General features: G+C 32.7%; 1 protein-coding gene across 21 annotated transcripts in view; it reads right to left on the bottom strand.

Moving 5' to 3' along the window:
* The window catches only part of LOC140449704 (serine/threonine-protein kinase MARK2-like), a 473378-nt gene that overhangs the window by 142232 nt on the left and 310349 nt on the right, over positions 1-20797 (bottom strand). The window contains exon 1 of one of the 21 annotated variants that reach the window (XM_072543025.1): positions 9143-9305. The exons of the other annotated variants lie outside the window; for them this stretch is intronic. Within the exon in view, the coding sequence (XP_072399126.1) occupies positions 9143-9271 (129 nt within the window). The 5' untranslated portion in view covers positions 9272-9305. Of the gene's footprint in view, positions 1-9142; positions 9306-20797 lie in introns of those variants that run through there. 21 annotated transcript variants of the gene reach the window in all.

Consider the following 20797-nt stretch of genomic DNA (forward strand, 5'->3'; position numbering starts at 1 on the left):
GTTGATTGTAATTATTGGTTGTCGTATAGTACTCATATAGACACAAAAATTAATATTTTGCTAATCGTGAAAAAATATAATATCAATTATATAAGAAATTAATCAAAATTTCTTTGTCACACCCTAATAGGTGTAGTAAATAGGTTCCAATATCAGAGTATTTATTCAAAAAGTAATTCAAAATCCGAAAATAATAACTAGATACCTAAAATATCGCTATTAAAATTTGCATAGTGACTTCCATATACAGAATGACACCAAATAGACAAAAAAACCCATTTAAAATTGGAACCATTCATCTAAATGCATTAAATAACAGTTTAACTACTGATATAATCGATTAAATTTACATAAATGATATAGTACCGAGGCACAATCGTACCACCTTGAAGTACGCCCTCGTATATGGTTGGAGTTCTTTGTAGCGCCTACTGGATCATTTGTAAATAACTATACTGTACACTGTATCATAGTTCTCGTATTATACCGTATCATATTTTTTTGCAAATTGGCATAAACATATTGTGCCTGTAGGAAATGGGTGTAGAGGAAGAGGTCTTGGTATATTTTCATTTTAATGATTAACATACAGTCAAAAAGACATCAGGACAACAGAAATATATTAATTGTATAGATTAAATACATCGCTTTTTAAAGACTCCATTTGTTATATTACATTGATAATATTTTAGACGCGATATATATTTTCTGGTGATATCCCGATCCCTTACATAACGATAACTGTAGCTTTAGAAGTTAAAACTTAATAAAACCACCAATATTCTTCTTCTGTGAGTGCCTCTCCTATCGGAGATATCATTAGGGCGATTCTAATTTTATTTACTGCTGTTTTGAATAATTCGTTAGTGGTACAGCTAAACCACTCTCTTAAATTTCTCATCCAGGACATTCTTCTACGGCCTGGATTTCTGCGTCCTTGGATTTTTCCTTGCATTATATTTTGTAGGAATGTGTACTTTTGTCCTCTCATCAGGTGGCTAAAGTATTCAAGTTTTCTCTTTTTATATTCAGTATAACTTCTGGATCGTTATTTAATCTGCGTATTACCTCTTCATTTGTAATTTTATCCACCCAACTTATTTTTAGTATACGGCGGTAGCACCACATCTCAAAGCTTTCAAGATTTTTAACATTCTTCTGTTTAAGAGTCCATGCCTCAACACCGTAAAGCAAAGTACTAAATAAATAACCACCAATATAACGAAGTATAATAATTACAGAACTGCGATGAAAGAAAAAAATCTTATTCTTCGGAGAGACCGGTGGTTTAAAGCACGGATCACAAAAAAAAACACGTAAAAACGATATAAAAAATTACACAAGGAGAGTTTTGTACTAAAATAATCCAATCATTTGGTATATTGTACTGTATAAATACGAACGAAATACAAAAGCTAATTTTGGCAGTGCTTAAAATGACATCTAAAAGATTATAATACTGAACAGTCAATTCTATGAGTCGTTGAAGACAACCAACGAACAACCAATTGTTCGCAAACAAAGCATTTTGAAGCAGATGGTCGCTTGGTTTCTTCGGAAAATTCGCAGTAATACCATATTAAAATTAATTCTATTATAACAATGTAACTATTTGTTTGCAAGTGACCATTCTTCTTCTTCTTCAAGTGCCTTCTCCGCTACGGAGTTTGGCAATCATCATTACTATTCGATATCATACATTCTTTAAAGATGTTGCTCTAAATAATTGGTTAGATGTGCACTGGAACCAGTGTCTTAAATTGCGCAGCCAATATATACGTCATCTTCCCACGCTTCGTTTGCCCTGAATATTTCCTTCGATAATTAACTGGAGCACTCGGTACTTTTTCCCTCTCATCACATGACCAAGATATTCCAACTTTCTTTTCTTGATGGTGATCAACAGCTCCCGTTCTTTGTTCATTCTTCGAAGAACTACACTATTTGTTATTTTGTCTGTCCAAGGTATTTTCAAAATTCTTCTGTATATCCACATTTCGAAGGCCTCTAGTTTATCGGTATTGCTCTTGTTTAAAGTCTAAGTCTCTACTCCGTACAGCAGTATCGAGAAGATGTAGCATCTAACCAATCTCATTTTCAGGTTTAAGTTAATGTCATGACTTCCCAGAATGTCCTTTACATTAACAAAAGCAGCTCGAGCCTTTCCAATTCTAGTTTTTAATTCTTCTGTGATGTCATTGTTGTTATTAACGCTTGTTCCCAAATATTTATATTTGTGCACCCGTTCGATTTCGTTATTGTGAATGTACAGGTTTGCATTCAATATTTGTTTTTTTGAAATAATCATGAATTTCGTCTTCTTGACGTTCATTGTTAACCCTTTCTCTTCACTATCTGAGTATCTAATATTATTAATTGGTTGGCCGTTAACTTTTATCCCAATCTCTTCTTCCTCCAATGCTTTCTTCATAATTTATACCGAATAGAGATTAAATAGCATTGGTGACAGCCCACATCCTTGTCTAACTCCTTTTTTAATTTGAATTTCATTTGTTGTGCTATTTTCGATGCGTGCGACTGCCTTCTGATTATAATACAGAGTAGATATTATTCTTATATCGCGAGTGTCTAACTGTTTAGCTTCCAAGATCTCTAAAAGTTGGTCATGCTTGACGTTATCAAAAGCCTTGTTGTAATCAATGAAACAAGCAAATACATCTTGATTCACATCCAAACACCTCTGTGTCAAGATGTTAAAGGCAAATAATGCTTTGCGAGTTCCATATTCCTCCCGGAATCCAAACTTCGGAGTTTCTCCGATATCTTCTTCCAATTTTCTGTAAATTCTATTGTAAATTATTTTGAGGAATATTTTTAAGGTATTACTGCTTAGCGTGTGCCTTCTTGGGAAGAGGGACAAAGATTGATCTTAGCCATTTTTCAGGAATTATACTGTTTTCATACATCTTGTTAAATAAGTCTACTAACAAATGGACTCGATCTTCGTCTATCAACTTTAGTATATCCGCTGGTAGCTCGTCTGGTCTTGGAGCTTTGCTATTTAATGACTTCACCGCTTGCATTACTTCTTCTTTGCTTATTTCTGGACCTGTCTCCTCTGGTAAATTATCACAAGGAGGCTGTCTTTGATCGTCAAACAGTTCTTCTATGTATGTCTGCCAATGTTTTAGTTTCTCCTCTGTTTCCATTATCATGTTCCCTTGTTGGTCTATAAGTACTGTCTGCTTCCTGTTTCTATTGTTGATCATTTCTTTAACTTTCTTGTGAAGATAGAACGAACCATATTTGGCTTCCAAGTTTTCGATCTCCTTACATTTGTCTTGTAACCATTGTTTTTTAGCGTCGCGGTGTTAATTTGCTTATACTGTTCTTCATTTTTGCCTTTCGACAGTCTTCGAGAATTAATCAATAACAAAATTTCGTCACTCAAAATTTCGTCACCATAGTGACCATAATAATTGAAAAAATATGACCAGACATTGTTTAATAAAAGAAAAATACAAACTCTGACTTTAGAACACTCAACATCTCACGTCATATAGTTCTGATTTCAAATTAAATGACTTTTTGATTTTATTTACCCTTCCTGTAAAAGCAGCTGATGTTAAATATACATATTTGTGAGTTTTCCCATTAATATATTAAAACAAGAGCATGTACAATTGTTATTTGTTACTCTTAACATTGTTATTTTTGAAAACAATATATAAGAACTATGACACGTTCGATAGCAAGGAAATAATTTTAAAGAAAACTAAAGTGGTCATATTCTCTTAATTTCAGAATCATATTCAATTGTTTCTCTTGAAATACCAAAATCTACTATGAGCGTAATAAAGAAACAAATTTCTTAACATTTTGTTCCTTAACCAAAACTTTATCATATGTAGAAACGTAGGATTCATTATATAAATATTATGTATACTTTATTTATCACTTTGTAAATCTATAACCTAGTTATTATTCAAGGTATATACGTAAAAGCTTTTAATATTCATAAATTTTGATGATTCTACAACAGCTTTTCTAAATCGTATAAGGAAAACACATTAGCATTAATAAGTTTGCCCATATTTATTTAGGATTACATATGGTGCGCAAGGCGTGAGGGATACACACTTGTCCTCGATCCGGTAGATACTTCAGAAGCAATTAATGAGTTATCTAAATTAAGTGATTGACTATTGGTGCAGTTCATATATTTTGTTCATTTGATTCATGAGTATGCAACAATATGGTAATCGATGTTTATCTTTTACTGATCAAATCTCTAAATTTCACAAAAATCAGGTTTTCCATTAAGTGAATATGTTATTCAGCCCTACCGTAACCGATTTGTGATAATTTTAGTCTATAGCTGTTAGAGCACTGAGCTGCTAATACTATACGACAAGCTGTTTTTTTGTAACTGCTAACTAGCTCTCGTAATTGTTGTTCGTTAACGTATTTCTATTCTTATTATGAGGAAAAAATTAAATCTTTTTAATTCATTTTAAAACTCTACGATAACCACCGAGTTTGATCAACCACATCAGTAAAGCTCCACCATTCGTCATTATCAACAATTCCTTACAACAAGTCCAAGCACTTATAGCAAAGTTATTTTTGTTGTGTTATAGAGAAAAAATAAATTAAAATAGACTTTTAATAAAGGTCATTCAATAAAGTAAACTAGGAAATCGAAGAATGGGAGAGAAAACGAAAGAGTAAGACAATGAATAGTTACTCACGGCTACAAAAATGATATTTCTACACAACAGGCCCAACATATTCTTCAAATATTTTTAAACTACTCAACACAGGTCAATATTATTTAAGAAAAATTGTTATTTATCGTTTTAAAAATATCTTAATATGTATTTTATTTTATTGAAAGGTTAAAAACCAAGGCATCGTGAACAATATTTACAATATATTAAAAATACTGTTTCACAACGTCAAAGCTTAGTCTTGCGATAAAAATAATTTACGTTTAAGTAAATGATATACAGGAAATATTGCATGTAGAATTGCATAAAGGTTCAACACTACTATAAAGATTCATAGTTGTTTCTATTAGTTTTGGATAAGATTACAGTAAAAGATTGAAGAAGTTATTTCTTGCTGACGATCTGGTGTGTGTAAGACACACTAAAAGTAATAAAAGAAGCCTAAAACACGTATAGATGATAAATATATGTATGTAGCAGAAGATAGAAGCGGCTAAAAAATTATAAATTTATTGGTATACACAGAAGATACAACTCGAAGAATTAATACAATTAAAACTGAAAAATATGCAGAAATGCATCTTAAATCTTCCACTGTGCGAAGCAGCGATGCATGTCATCTTCCGATTTTTTATTTTATGTCCCCTATAATGACTCGAGTCGGGTTCGTTTTAAGAAAGATTTGGTTTTGGGAACAGAGAGAAGTGGCATGGTATTAAATCTGGCGAATAGGGCGGGTGCTTGTTGACTTTTAGCCTAATAATCCAGTAGTTCTTTTTCCACCTTTCCGAATTCATTTTGTGAATTTTTCGTGAAAATCTTGTTAACGCCTATAAATACTAATATTGATTAACTGTGTGACATTGTGGTCTCCGTTCATGGGAATTACATCATGTATATCGAAGAACAGTCATTGCCTTGAATTTGGACTTGCTCATCTTCATTCTTTTTACATTCGGACAGTTTGCAGTATTCTATTGCATGAGTTGCTGCTAGGTTTCAGAGCCATGAAAAATCCATACTTCGTCATAATTAATGACAGTTGACAAGAAGTATGAGTATTTTTTTATGCATTCTAGGATGCCAAAACAAATGTCTTTATGAAGCATCTTCTGTTCCGCGATTAGGAGTCTGGGCACAAGCATAGCACACACTTTCCTCATGCAAATTTTGTCTCGCAATTTCTCTATTAATACCCACATGTTCAGCAATGGTCCTAATACTTAACGGGCGATCTTTTCTAGTTTTTGGTCACTTTTTTGAAGTCGTAGGTGGTTCGGAGCGTTTATCATATTCAGTATCCTCCCTTCCCCCCTTTAAATGATTGTACCGCTCAAAATCTCCAGCACAGAATGGGTAATCATCACTGTAAATCCTCTGCAAAGTTTCGTGGCATTTCGGTTCGGCCTTTTAACAAAAACTTAGAGAAATTTTTCACCTTCGCTATTTGATGACTACAACGGGACTGTTTGATGCAGCTGCTTAAAATTTTTAACCAAAGTCATGTGATAGCATACGACCCTTTTATTCTTTACGTTGGAAAAAAGTTAAGGTTAAGTTCAAAAGTTGCGTCTACCGAGAATCTTAAATTAATATTTTCATAAAGAAGATGCCCTCATAGGAAATTTCTGAATAAACACATCAACTTTACCTTTTTTTACAATCAGAGATGCTAAACAATGTTACAACTGGCTGACTGATATGATTGTCTTTGCGTAAAATCACCTTTATTTGATTTAGACATACGAAATGAATCAACATAGTGTGTAATCTTATTGTATTCAAGATATATCTCGGCGATTATTGCAGCTTAATATAACGACCTTCAGATTGTCGTCGTGTCTGGGCGAGGTACAATTATAATAACTGCAAATCAATGTACGAAATGTGCGAAATCTTGAAGTCATTTGTTACTACGGAGCGAAGGCAAAGCTCTTTATATTGTTTCGCATCGGTTGAGGTTTGTTTTACAAGGTAGTTCACCTGAAAGATATTTATTTGGTGAAAAGTCTTAAAATTAATAATGAAATACTACCATAAATTCACAGAGAACAATATATTAATAGACAAACAAATTGGAAAGCCAGTATTGACCTACAGAGGTTAACTGTGAAAATGTATTTATTGAATAAACAGTTCGATAAAAAAAATCAAATAGAAGGAATGTATGGATCTCTGTTGTCAATCATAATTCATAATACAAAATAGAAAAATATAAACCTCCATTACGACTGTAAGCTTAGCAAGTGTTGGAGACTGGAGACAATGAATGAGTCAGGTGCAAAGAAGCCTAACACTGCTTAATTATGGATAAAATAATACAAGAATTTATCTTACTGAATCTGGGATACAAACTACCAAACAAGGCTGTCTGGAAGTAATGCTCTGAAAAAATGTGACATCAGAGGGTAAGGTAAAAACATACAAAAAAAATATACAATTTCTAAACCAGAGCCAAAAACGAATCGAATTAAAACCATATTAAAATAGGTCGACATGAAATGCTCCGAAGAATGAACACACCATAGGTTTAAATGAAGAACAAGACTATTGAAGAGTAGAAATCACTTAATATGTTTTTTATATAAAGGAAGATCAAAGATTTTCGCAATACTCAAAAAAATACAGTAAGTGTGGAAAAAACAATGGAAATTGTGGATTAATATTATAACGAAAATAATATAAGTAGTTAAAGTTTTGCAATACCAACAATTTCTCTTGAAAAAGCAGTGGCAGATCTGCTCCAGAAAAATTTGGGAGTGCAAGTGGAAGCCAAAAAGCACATGCCTACTTGAATTAAAAAAATAATGAAGACAAAAAACTGGTTATGCAAAATAAATATAAATTAAGGAATGTTAAGGGGGAGAGAATATGCATTAATCATTCTATGATTAAACGAGACGAAGAATTAGGCTGGAGGAAGATAAACAAACAATCTAAAAAGAGCCACAGACGATGCAATTTTTTGTACTACCGATCGTACGATAAGTTAGTCGATAAATCGACAAGGCAGATTGTAGAGCATTTTGCCCACAGACGTGAAAAAGTTTCAAGCAATCAGTTATATAGCTAGAGTAACAAAATAATAGCTGCTTATTTTTGTGGAAATGGTGGAGGAAAAAAAATTGGTGTAAGAAGTGACAAAGAATTACTAACCAATGGACAACCTACTGCTACAAGTGTTGAGAAAGTTGTTCTTTCGTTTTGTGCACTTCATAACTGTTTAAGAAGAGTATCAAAGATAAAATCCACAAGGAATCTACGTTCCTGTATTTGGCTGTATACCATATATTAAAAAAATTTATTAAAAATCCTTTGTAAAAGGTATATATTTTTAAAAACCCAAACGGGCTGTTATAGACAAAACGTTTTCGGAATCCATTATTCCATCATCAGTGTCTAGGTGTACATGAATGTAGCCACTAAATACATGGGTAAAAACCCGTTAACAAAAATTTAGTTACATTTGTTTTACATTATATTATATAAATTGCTAGGATGCTAATCCAACGGTAACTTTAGCATCCTAGCAATTTATATAATATAATGTAAAACAAATGTAACTAAATTTTTGTTAACGGGTTTTTACCCATGTATTTAGTGGCTACATTCATGTACACCTAGACACTGATGATGGAATAATGGATTCCGAAAACGTTTTGTCTATAACAGCCCGTTTGGGTTTTTAAAAATATATACCTTTTACAAAGGATTTTTAATAAATTTTTTTATCAAAGATAAGTTATATAACAGAAGCATCTGTAGATTTGGAAAACAAAAACAATGGCGTTGTTGTGACATGGGAATGGAGATAAATTACAAATTTACTAAATCTGCAACAAAAAAAAACTAAAACTAATCCAAAAAATAACAGAACAAAACAAAATTCCTCAAAGATCAAGCATAATAATACCATTCTTCAAAAAGGGAGACAAATCGGACCCAGAAAATTACAGAGGAAATAATTTATTAAACACAACACTAAAATTAACAACCAAAGTGATAACAAATTAACTGCATGAAATTATAATACTAGCAGAAAAACAACAAGGTTTTAGGTGGGGAAGATCATGCACCGATACTATATTTATAACGAGGCAAGTTACTGGAAGCTTTTACTATACTTCTACTATATTGAAAAACAGACAGAGTCATGTCTACATAAAAAGAAAAAGAAGAAGAAGAAAAGGAGATATAAAATTTTTTATTGATATCAAACAAGCATATTACTGAATCAAAGGTGGCTAGTTGTATGAAATATTAAGCAGTCTTCTCAATATGCAAAAATATTTATCTGGAGTTGTAACCTCAGAAAAGTGGACTCATATTGATAATAACAGATGATTTCCACAATTTTTTATTTAATATTGCACACAATATACAAAGAGAAACTCCAAAAATGTTCATAAAGAACCTCATCCACTAAAAATAATGTTTCAATAATACTGTACCTTTAACAAAATTCGCCGTCCTATCCGGATCACAAGGTAAATAAAGTAATCAGTCTTGTTGAGCATGGCGTGAAAAACATTCGATAATTTCTTAAAAACAGCGATTCCGAATAAAAAAACATCAGTCATGTTACATTACGAAAGTATAAAAATCTTTGTTTAATTTCTTATCAATTACTAATGATACTTTATATTTTGTATTTACACAAACTCATATCTACCTTATTTATCATTTGCCACACTACTGATAAGGCCGTGGATGAGAGATCGTGTGATTTATTGGAAAAATACACTGTTTATGCTAGTTTTAGTATGTTTGTATACATGTAATAAAAGAGAATATATTTTTTTCAAAAAAGACTGAAAGAGATCTGATAATCATAGATAATTCATAAGTAAATGATACCAAAAAGAGTACACCACGTACCACAGTGAGAATAATGCATTAAAAGAAATATATTGTATATGGTTGCTGTTTTTGCTGGAACTATTTTATCTATATTTAATCTATAATTTATCTATTTTTCTGCTACTGTGTAAAAATAATTAATTGGTATGTTGTCCGATGTCACTATACAGAACGTCTCTTCAAACGGAAAATCTTATACCTTAGCAGCCTAAGGGCAGCAGTTTCCTACTAACGATCAAGCGATAATTTTCAGTACAACAAATAGCGTCGTTAATTCTAGGCATTTTAGTTAATAAAGGCATTTTAATTAGTCAAAAAAAAATGTTTTATTTTCTTCTCGTTTATCCAATAACAGAATATTACATAAATAGTAAACACACCGTAGATGAATTTATGAAAAAATATGGATCTATTGAAGTACAAGGAAAAATCTTATGAGCTAGAGACTTACAACGCCGGAAGAAAGGCTAGTATTATCCAACTTCCACATGATGTACTCATCCGGGAATAAAAGAGATGAGCTTAAACCTCGTTTCTTCTATTAACGTTTTTAAAAATCGGTGCTACTTTACCAGAATAAAACCACATTAGTTTTAAGAAAAGAGTATTTGTCAGCCCACATAATATCGTTATCCAGTTTCTATTGAAATAAATTATGAAAACTTCACATACAAAATTTTTGTATCTCAAGACAATCTGGCATGTTATACGTGTAAGCAAATAGGCCATTGTTCAAATAATTATCCACACATCAGCCCTTTTTTAAGTCGGACATAGTCTTGTGTAGAATTATTACATGCGATTAGAGACCAATTGACAATTACCAGAATTGTATTATTAGCCAAATGTGTCCTTGTTATGAGTTGCATTTTATTGTAATTCAATTAAGTAATAAAACATTTTTTGTATAAACTATTGTTAACTGGTTTATTTGAAAATAAATATCATAGTTATTCCACTTTCAACTATACAGGGAATAATAATAATAATTTTACAGCTTTGGATATATAAAAGCAAGCACAGCAAGAAGCATTTGCTTTTCAAAGAGTTAAGGGACAAATTTACAAGTTTCCAGTTTGCCAGTGGCGTGCGGCTTTTATGGACTGACGATTTTAAGGATGACTTTGACATTACGAGATCACTAAATATCTGTACATAAATATGCTTTCTGAAATATATGAACATATTTAGATGAAACAATATGTTCCTTTTTGTTTACCACCATTTTGAGAACCATCTCATGTGCGGCATGAACTTTTTGATAGCATACTCAATATGCAGATCATTCTAAACGGCGCTTTCTGCACAGACTGAGAGAAAATAAAAGTGTAAGAAATAATCACGCGTATATTATTTATCGCTAATTACCGCAATGCAGAAGCTATGCAACATTAGACAAGCAATATAACCAGAAGATTCCTCAAGCAGTATATGGACAAAAACCAAATCCATAATGCAACAGAAGTAATAGAGAAAAAATAAGGAAACAGTGGATAACAGACAACACATGTATTAAAATACGAGAGAGTAAGTGTTTAAAAGCCACATGACTGAATAATGACAATGAGAAAGAGGCCTATAAAGCGCTGAACGCTCAAATAAAACGACTTTGCAAAAGGATTAAGAACTCCCACTTGTGCAACATCTGCTGGAAATAGAGGAGCATAAAACCAAAAATGAGACTAGAGACATGTTAAAAAAAAAAATAAAGCACATAACACGCTCCTTTGCACCAAACAACTCTACTCGTTTTTAAATAGGATATATTTATACAGGCGGAAAGAATATAGCGGAAGATTGATGATGGACGATACTAGTTTTGAGACGGAACTTGACGTAGGTATTCAAAAGCAATTATGAGGCAAAAAATCGCTGGTCCATACAACATACGAGAATAGATTGATATTAAACAAGCCTTTGATAGATGGCGCTACTTGATACCGTCTTCGTTTCGGTGTTGACATTTGCCATTCATGACATGACGTCTGTCAAAATTTTAAGCTTTAAAAACAATTACTTTGGTTTTTACAGCCGTCAAAAGCAAGCAAATTTTGTGTTTTCGGAGAAATGGAAAAAGTCGAGTATCGTTCGGTGATTAAGTTCCTTCACAAAAACGGTAAAACGAATGTGCAAATCAAAGCCGACGTGGACGAAGTTTATGGTGAGGTTGCACCTTCGTTAGCAACAGTAAAATTTTGGAAAGCTGAATTTGTTCGTGGTCGTACGAGTGTTTTTGATGATGAGCGTCCCGGGAAGCCAAATGAAGTCACCACGCCGGAAATGATCAACAAAGTCCATGACATGATTATGGCAGATCGTCGAATTCCGCGAGTTAATAGAGGTCCTAAAATAGAAGTCCTTTTGGTACCCAAAATAAGCAAAATTTCAAAAAAAAGTAACTATCCAGGGACAGTTATTTGAACCAACAAAACAGACAAAGATAAAAATATTGGGGAACGAATCACTAGTTTCCTAATATTAGACTTTAAAGTGTAAGTATACAAAGTTTGAAGAAATCTTGCAATGTCAGATCTAACTTACTACTGGCATTTGCAGACGATATCGATCTAATAGGAAACACGCGATTAAGGATGAAAGAGACTTTCGTGAGGTTCGAGAAGGAAGCAGAGAAGATGGGGCTCTAAATCAACGAAAACAAGACAAAATATATGTATATGAGCCGCAATAACCAAAGCAGAGACAGAATCGGTCAGAACATCACCATCGATGACTTTAACTTTGAGCGCGTTAGAGAATTCAAGTATCTTGGAACAACAATAACTGAAGACAATAACGGATCACAAGAAATAAACAACAGGATCCAGGCCGGCAACAGATGTCTTTTTGCCCTCCAAAACCTTATAAAATCGAAACAACTAACAAGACGTACGAAGATACAGATCTATAAAACGATCATACGACCCGTTGTGATGTATGAAAGCGAAACATGGACGATAACAAAGGCAAACGAAAAGAGACTATGTTTTTGGGAAAGAAAAATCCTAAGGAAGATCTTTGGCCCTGTGCTGGATGAAGCATCAGGACAATATAGGATAAGAACTAACAAAGAGCTCCAAGAACTTTACCCAGACGCCAACATCATAAAAGAAATAGTCCAGAAGTCTCCAATGGGCAGGACACCTCAGAAGACATTCTGACGAACGAACAGTAAGACTGGTGTAAAAGGAAGTCCCAACTGGAAGGAGGCCACGCGGACGCCCTCGTCTCCGGTGGCGAGATAATATAGCAGGAGACTTAAGCACTATGGGCGTGGAGAATTGGATGGAGGTTGCTCAAGACAGAAAACAGTGGAGGTATGTTGTCGAGTCGGCTAAAACCCACAAAGGGTTATAACGCCACGGAGTAAGCAAGTAAGTAAGATCTAAATTATTAGATGTTTCATATCAGTTTAAACTTAGTATCCTTTAAAATCGAAACAGCGATATCTTAGGATTATAGAAAGATATATTTATTTGTAATTGCAATGTCGTTTTAATCTAAATTCAATTACAAAATTTTAAAACAAATCTATACTTTATAAATGCTCTCCTTTTTTATAATTTCCCGTAGATATTAAAAATTAAGATAACCTCAAAATAATGAATATGTGACGTCATGCTAACGCGCTGTTGCCAAGTGCTAATTTTTAGAAATATTTAGAGAACTATCAATTTTAAATTTTTAAAAGGAAAGTCCACATTTGTGGACAATTATTGTCCTCTATTCCAATTCGTAACTTGATGTTTTTTGTTGATTAATAAATAGCGAAACACACTAAACACTTTTAGGTCAAACGGATATGAAAAAATGTATACATTTTAGCATATATTACAACAATGAAAAACAATTAAACCGTAGATAAAAAGTTCCTGTTTTAAGCAATCGTCCTTTTTATCGTAATGGTAAATAACAAAGCTATATAGAAATATATCCTCAAACAATTCATACTAAAAAATCGTCAATACAATACAATGCTGCAATTTCACTTTGAGATAAAATGAAAATAAAAAAATTCACATAAATCATGCGGTGAATACAGGGCTAATAAGCCTTTATGAGCCACGTCGCGACAATATTCCTCAAAATTATATAAAACAGAATCTGCTCGTATAAAAATACGACGATTTTTAGGAAAATCTGCAATTTAGATTTAGGAAAGACATTATGTACTAGAGAATATTGTTCTGAAACTATTTTCTTATGGCATCTTGATGTAATTACTATTTTTTTTTGGAATCGTGTCATGACATGGAATAATGTCGGTAATGTTTGGAACTAATGCAATATTATCGAAACATAATCTTTGAATAGGTCAATGTTCACATCCTGATAAATATTATTATTATTATATGTGAATAATCTTCCACCAGAAAACGAAGGCGGATTCACTACAAGGGCAAAAACGAGTTGTCTGTACTTCGGAGTGGAAAAGTAAAAAGGCTAAACAGCTTCTAACAAAATCGTTAAAGCAAGAATTATGAGACCCCCTTGCAGAAATTGTCAACACTATTACTATCGGTTTACAGCGTTCTCCGACGCCTTCCGACTCCTAACGCCATTCCTCTCTATTTAACCATAGGCCTGGAGGGATTTCTCTTTCCTCTAGTTTTTTTTCAATTCCCTCTCTCCAACTTCTCGGCCTTCCTCTTTTCTTCTCCCTTGTGGTGTCCACGTCAAAATCTGTTTCGGAATCCTATCATCTGGCAGTCGCTGTACATGGCCGTACCATATTAACTGTTTTGTTTTTATGTCATCAACTATTATATGCTTGACTCCCATCATTTCTCGTATTCTCTCATTTGGTATCCGATCTCTTCTTGATTTGCCTGCTGCTCTTCTCCAGAAGTCCATTTCTGTTGCTAGTAACAGTTTCTCTGTTCTTTGTTTCATTGGCCTAACTTCACTGCCATATGTGATTACACTTTTAAGTATGGTGTTATATATGAGTTGTTTGTTCGCTTTAGATATTGCTTCATGCATCATGCATCATGGATATGGCTTTTCTATCCTGTATATTTCTGTCTTTTATAGCAGCATCGAGTGTTCCATCTTGAGTTATCTTCATACCCAGGTACTTGTATTCATTACAGTGTCTAATTTCTACCCCATCGTCTAATATAATGGACTGCTTTGTCCCTCTAATACACATGGTTTCAGTTTTCTGTCAACACAACTGCCCTTCTAAATTTTCAGAAGAAATACGGATGTCTTTATTTAATCGATACTGGGAACTTAACAGTATAGAGAAGCAGCGAGATTTTGTGGTTCGTCACTCACTGAAATAAAACCTCAGTCTCGTTATGCTAAAGAAAATGCTAGAACATTTAATCATGCATTCTATTTTGAAGTGAATAATTTGCGCCTTAGAGTATATAAAGCTTTTTTTATGGCTACATTGGGAATCAGTAAAAGCGCAATTTCGACAAGTTTCCTTAATAACGAGGCTGGTTTCATTCAGCCAGACAATAGAAAAGTAGTTGATGTTTTTATTAAGAACGACCTGAGAGCACACATTGAATCAATCCCAAAAGAGGAGAGCCACTATACAAGAGCTAACACCACAAGGAAGTTTTTTTAAGGAGGTAAGTCAATAACGCAAATCTATCGTGACTACGTTGAGAAATATGGGCGACAAGGCAAACGTTACGGAAATCAGACGACGTTTTTACGTATTTTCAATCAAGAATACAACTTATCATTTTTTACTCACAAAAAAGACCAGTGTCACTTTGCACAGTGTTTCAAAACTCCAATGAAGAACTTCGAGAAAAGAATGCGGAAGAACTCATGCGACATCATGAGAAAAAAGACTTATCTCGAAAAGAGAAAGAGATAGATAAAACTCAATCAGCAGCATATGTCATCGTAGCAACATACGATTTACAAGCAGCATTGCCTACACCTAAAGGAAAAAGTTTCAACGTTTTATTACAAGTCGAAACTCTCTACGTAGCTACAACCTAACTGTATTTGACTTGAAGACAAAACAAGCTATTTGCAATGTCTGGCACGGGGATGATGCCCACAGAGGTGCCAATGAAATAGCTACATGTATTTTTAAATTTATCGAAGAGAGAGCTATGAGCGCAGAAGCAGATATAGAGTTCATTTATTTCATTGACAACTGCTGCGGACAACAAAAAAACAAATTTTGTTGAGCATCTGCATTTACGCCATTACACATTCGATAATATCAAAAGCATCTCGCATAAATATCTGATCTCCGGGCACACTCAAAACGAGGGTGATTCGGTTCATCTAACTATTGAGGCAGAATTAAGGAGGACTCGCAAAACTGGACCCATTTATGTGCCGGTCCAGTACTACCAGCTAATAAAAAGTGCGAAGAAAACCTCTCCACTGTACCGTGTAAGAGAATTTTCATAGGTATAATGATTTTATTGAGTTCAATGATGTTGCAGGAGAAATCGGCACAAATTACAACACAAATATTGATTCTGACATCTTTTCGTTGTCAGATATTAAAATAGTGAAAATTGTCAGAGAGACCTTATAAATTTCTTTAAAAATTATCGTATTTGGATGAATTAAAGACTGTTGTTATTTTCGCTGAAGAGAAGCAGAAAAAGAGAAAATTGCGCAACAATAATGACTATTTGACTACTACTGGTCCAAGAAAAAGGATTATGAAAAACCGGTGGGAATATCTGCCAAAAAGGAAAAAGAATTTGATGTCTGGTCTCTGTCAATCAAATTATCTCCACCTACCACAGTTTTTACAAAGACTTATTAATAACAAAGACAGTAAAACGTAGAGCTCCTAGTGTTGTTTTAGCTACCAAGATTCTGTACTCGCCTAATTTAATACATATAATTAAAACTATTAAACTACCGTCTACTTTTTATTTATCATTTCTATTTATGCTATTACTCTCTAAATGGGAGATCGGAAAGAGTGGATATTAATGAAATAATTCTTGTAACAATACTGGGACAATTCAAATTTTTTCCAATTATTTGCTAATTATTAACTCAAGTGGTACCAAATAGTTGCCAAAATGAACTGAAAAGCAATCTTTGATATCTACTGAAATAAAGGACATAGTTTTAGTCAAAAACGAATATAAACCAAAGCATACAATAGCTGTGCAAAATGCAAAAAACTTGTAACAATGTTTATATGTTTTGTGGATTTCGAAAAAGCTCCCAGTCTCTCATAACTCTGATGGAATTATTGAACAATAACAATATAATCTAAAAAAGATTATAATAGATTTTGGTTTTAAAAATAAGTTTCCTGTAGATCTCCAATGATGATCCAGATATACAATTTTACCGGAATATTGTATAAATATATATACGTTCCATACGAATTGAACAATTTGAATGTGATACAACAGAATGAATATTTTTGTTAGACAAAATACAACCAAAACCGAAAGAAAAAAGCTCAAGGTAATACATTATTAAAAAACAAAAATATACAAATGAAGACAACTTAAAAAAAAATTTAAATACATGTGTGATAATGATGTATTGATAATTATTAAAATTTAGATATAAATAAGAAAAATTGTATGTTTAGTCTTTGAAGGATTCATAATTAATATTAGATAAGAAAATTTGCTTTGATTAATTGTATAAATGATTTAGTTTCTGCTACATTCAGCATGTGGACGAATTCCTAATATTGCTAGTCAAGTTACCACAACACTAAAGATTGAAGTCTACAAATAATGACTACCTAAAAAAGCTTTATGCAGAGGAAGACAAACGACGCTAGAATCGGAAACACCAGAAATTACCACAAACGAAGAACTTAATATAAATATACAGGAAGTTCGGAAAATACTTGAAAATCTGAAGAACAGAAAAGCAGCAGGTAAAGACGGGATACCAAACGAATTACTGAAATATTGTGGAGCAGCAATGACAGAACAATTAACAACATTAATTAATAAAATTATAAAACATAACAAAATACCGCAAGAATGGAGAACGAGCGAACTAATTCTACTATTCAAAAAAGGAGATAAAAAACAGTCAGAAAAATACTAACAGGTATTAACTTGTTAAATACTACGTTACAACTTACAACTAAAATTTTACAAGTGTTAATAAATCAGAGGATAAGTTTAGCAGATGAACAACAGGGTTTTCGTAATGGAAGATCGTGTACAGATGCAATATTCGTTATAAAGCAAATTACTAAGAAATCACTAGTATTTCTGTGTCTAATTGACCCAAAGAAAGCGTTTGACAGAGTGAAACTCAAAGATGTAATCCATCTTCTGTATAATAGAGAAGTTCCCCTAAATATTATAAGAACTATCGAAAACATCTATCAAAACAATAAAATGGAAGTCAGAATAGATGGACAAATTAGAGAACATATAGAAATAGGCAGCGGAATAAGACAAGGGGATTCATTGAGCCCCATGCTCTTCAATTTGATCATGGATGAAATCATCAAAATCGTTAACAAAGGAAGAGGTTACAGAATGGGGAAAAAATGAAAAATACCAGTTCCTCCAACTTATAATCGAGGGGAAAATTGAAGGCAAGAGAGGAATGGGACGCAAGAAAATGTCCTGGCTCCGAAACATAAGGCAATGGACAGGGATTAACGACATACAATCTCTGATACATATTGCAAGAAATAGAGAATTAATGGAAAATGTGATCGCTAACATCCATTAGTGGATTTGCATCTGAAGAAGAAGAAGACAGAATGGGAAACAAAGAAATAAAAATACTCTGTTACCCAGACGAACCTGCATAGTCTGAATAGTCAGCAAAGAATCAACCAGATGTAAAATAGAAATTGATGGCATCAGTATTGAACAAATAATGGAAATAAAATACATGGGAATTACACTATCTAGCTATGGAGGCCTGGACAAAGAGGTAAGAGATCAAGTACAAAAAGCAAATAGACTGACAGGATGCCTTAATAACACTATATGGCGAAACAGACACATTAACACTGAGATGGAGTCAACAATATATAAAGCCAGTGTAAGATCAATAATGATATATACCTCAGAAACAAATCCCGACACAGCCACAACGCAAAGGCTACTGGAAACGGCAGAAATGAGAATACTGAGAAGAATTACAGGAAATACGCTGAGAGATCGAAAGAGAAGTGAAAACATTTAAAGAAAATGTAACGTGCAGTGTATAAATAAATGGACACAAAATAGAAAAAAAAAGAATGAAACAACCACATAAGAAGAGTGGAGGACACCTGCGTTGTTAAAAATAGCAGAAGATAAGTCACCAATCGGCAGAAGTATCGTACGATCGCGCAAAAGATGGAGTGAAAACCTTCCATAGAGGTATTAATTCGCTAATGAACAAGCAGAATTGCTTATAAAGAGGAAGAAGAAGAAAAAATTAAAAATGAGTTCATTGGAACAGTTCCTCAAGAAATTGACGATCCACAACAAGGGACCTTTGTTTTGGGTGCATCAAAGAAATAAGAAATTGTTGGTTATTAGATCGCTACAAAACGATAGTACAGTCTCTTGCTCACTACTCAAAAACATTTACGAGATTCAAAAATCTGACCTTTATCGTTAAATGATTAATTTGATATGTTAGATACGTTTTGCAATATTGTGATGCTTGCCGGCCACTCACGATACTGCGACGTCGTTCAATTTTATCAAATTCGACTAATTGACAAACATTTTGATCGTCTGTGACCGTGCATCCAACAAAATCGTTACAATTTTACCACAGAGAAACTGGTTTCTATAATGCAGTACTGCAGAATTGATATCATCGACGATTTTGTCGAACGACACCGCAGTATCGCGAGTGGCCGATACATTGAGCACAATTTTTTTTTCGTTTATAAACAAGACATAACTCGAATTAATCGCAAAGCAGATGCAGATTATCCATTCTTAACAATACAAGAAGAACTTAGTTTTTTAAAGTGGTTTAGAAACTGCTTTCGGGTGGGTGATAATTGCTAGTGATAATTAATTATTCTAATTGTCACTTCGTCAAATGAAAGAAAATTTCAAGTTAATTTTTTTTAATATATTATCCGGGAGGGTGCTTGTTGTGATAATTAATTATTCTAATTGTCACTCTTTAAAATGAGAGGAAATTTCAAGTTAAAATTTTTTTAGTATTATCTTTCTATCTAAGTTTATAAATTTAAAACTATTTCTGTAGCAATTGTCTACTATTTAGATTTCTACTGCGCCACTTTAAAATCGTTCCTAGCCTCCCCTTGCTCTAAAAATGTCCCACTCTAACCACTGTATTTACATAAAATACATATAAACTAAATTACTGGGTAAGATATTCGTCAAAAAATCCATTACTGCAATTACGTTCACGGTCGAAGCAATTAAACACTTGAAAATATTCATTCAAACATCTCGTATTTAAAGTTGGATGATGCAAATTGTTTCAGAACGATAAAATAACGAAAAATCTAATATCGACATGGTTTTATGGTGAAGTAGTCACGAAATATGATTTGTTTTTATACATTAGAGAAATGTGTATTTTATGTACAATTTTATTTCATAAAAATTCCTAGGTAGTAGTTCAAATACAAAAAGTATTTTATATTTTTATGTAATAATAAAGAACTTAAAGATATGTATTAACATAATAGACCAAGCAAGTTAGTAAGAAATAAACCTTTTTTCGCCACAATTGTATACACGGGTTTGAGAATTGAAATATTGTAGGAGATATTACAAAAAGACTCTCATCTAGGGATTCATCCATTTTTTAATGAAAATATTTTTAAAAACTTAAAAACTCGTCTATTTAGAGATTTGATATCAAATCTTTAAATAGACTTATTAGAGATTTGATATCAAATCTCTAAATTAACTTATTTAATACCTGATTATTGAGATCCATTCAGTTAAATTACCTGGACCAGCTTTAGAAATTTGCTTAGTTTTCAGTAAGTTCAGGTAAATTTTTAAACAAATTTTAATAAATAATAAAAAAGATATTCAAAAACATAGATTTTGTTGTTCATTTTACAATAATCTTTATGTTTATTATCTGATTTTAAATTAGCATATCTCATTTTGTGTAACTTTTTTTTTCTGAAAAAGTTGTCTGTTGACGTCAAATCTCTAAATACATAAGTTTTGAAGTTATGATTGTTTATTTAAAAATATTTCCACTAAAAAATTGATGAATCCCTAGATGAGTCTTTTTGTAATATCTTTTACTACAAACCCGTCTGCCTATATAATTGTGTCGAGCAAAAAACTAACTTTACCAAAATAACTTAACTA

This window comes from Diabrotica undecimpunctata, chromosome 9, assembly GCF_040954645.1.
Source record: "Diabrotica undecimpunctata isolate CICGRU chromosome 9, icDiaUnde3, whole genome shotgun sequence".
Lineage (NCBI taxonomy): Eukaryota > Metazoa > Arthropoda > Insecta > Coleoptera > Chrysomelidae > Diabrotica > Diabrotica undecimpunctata.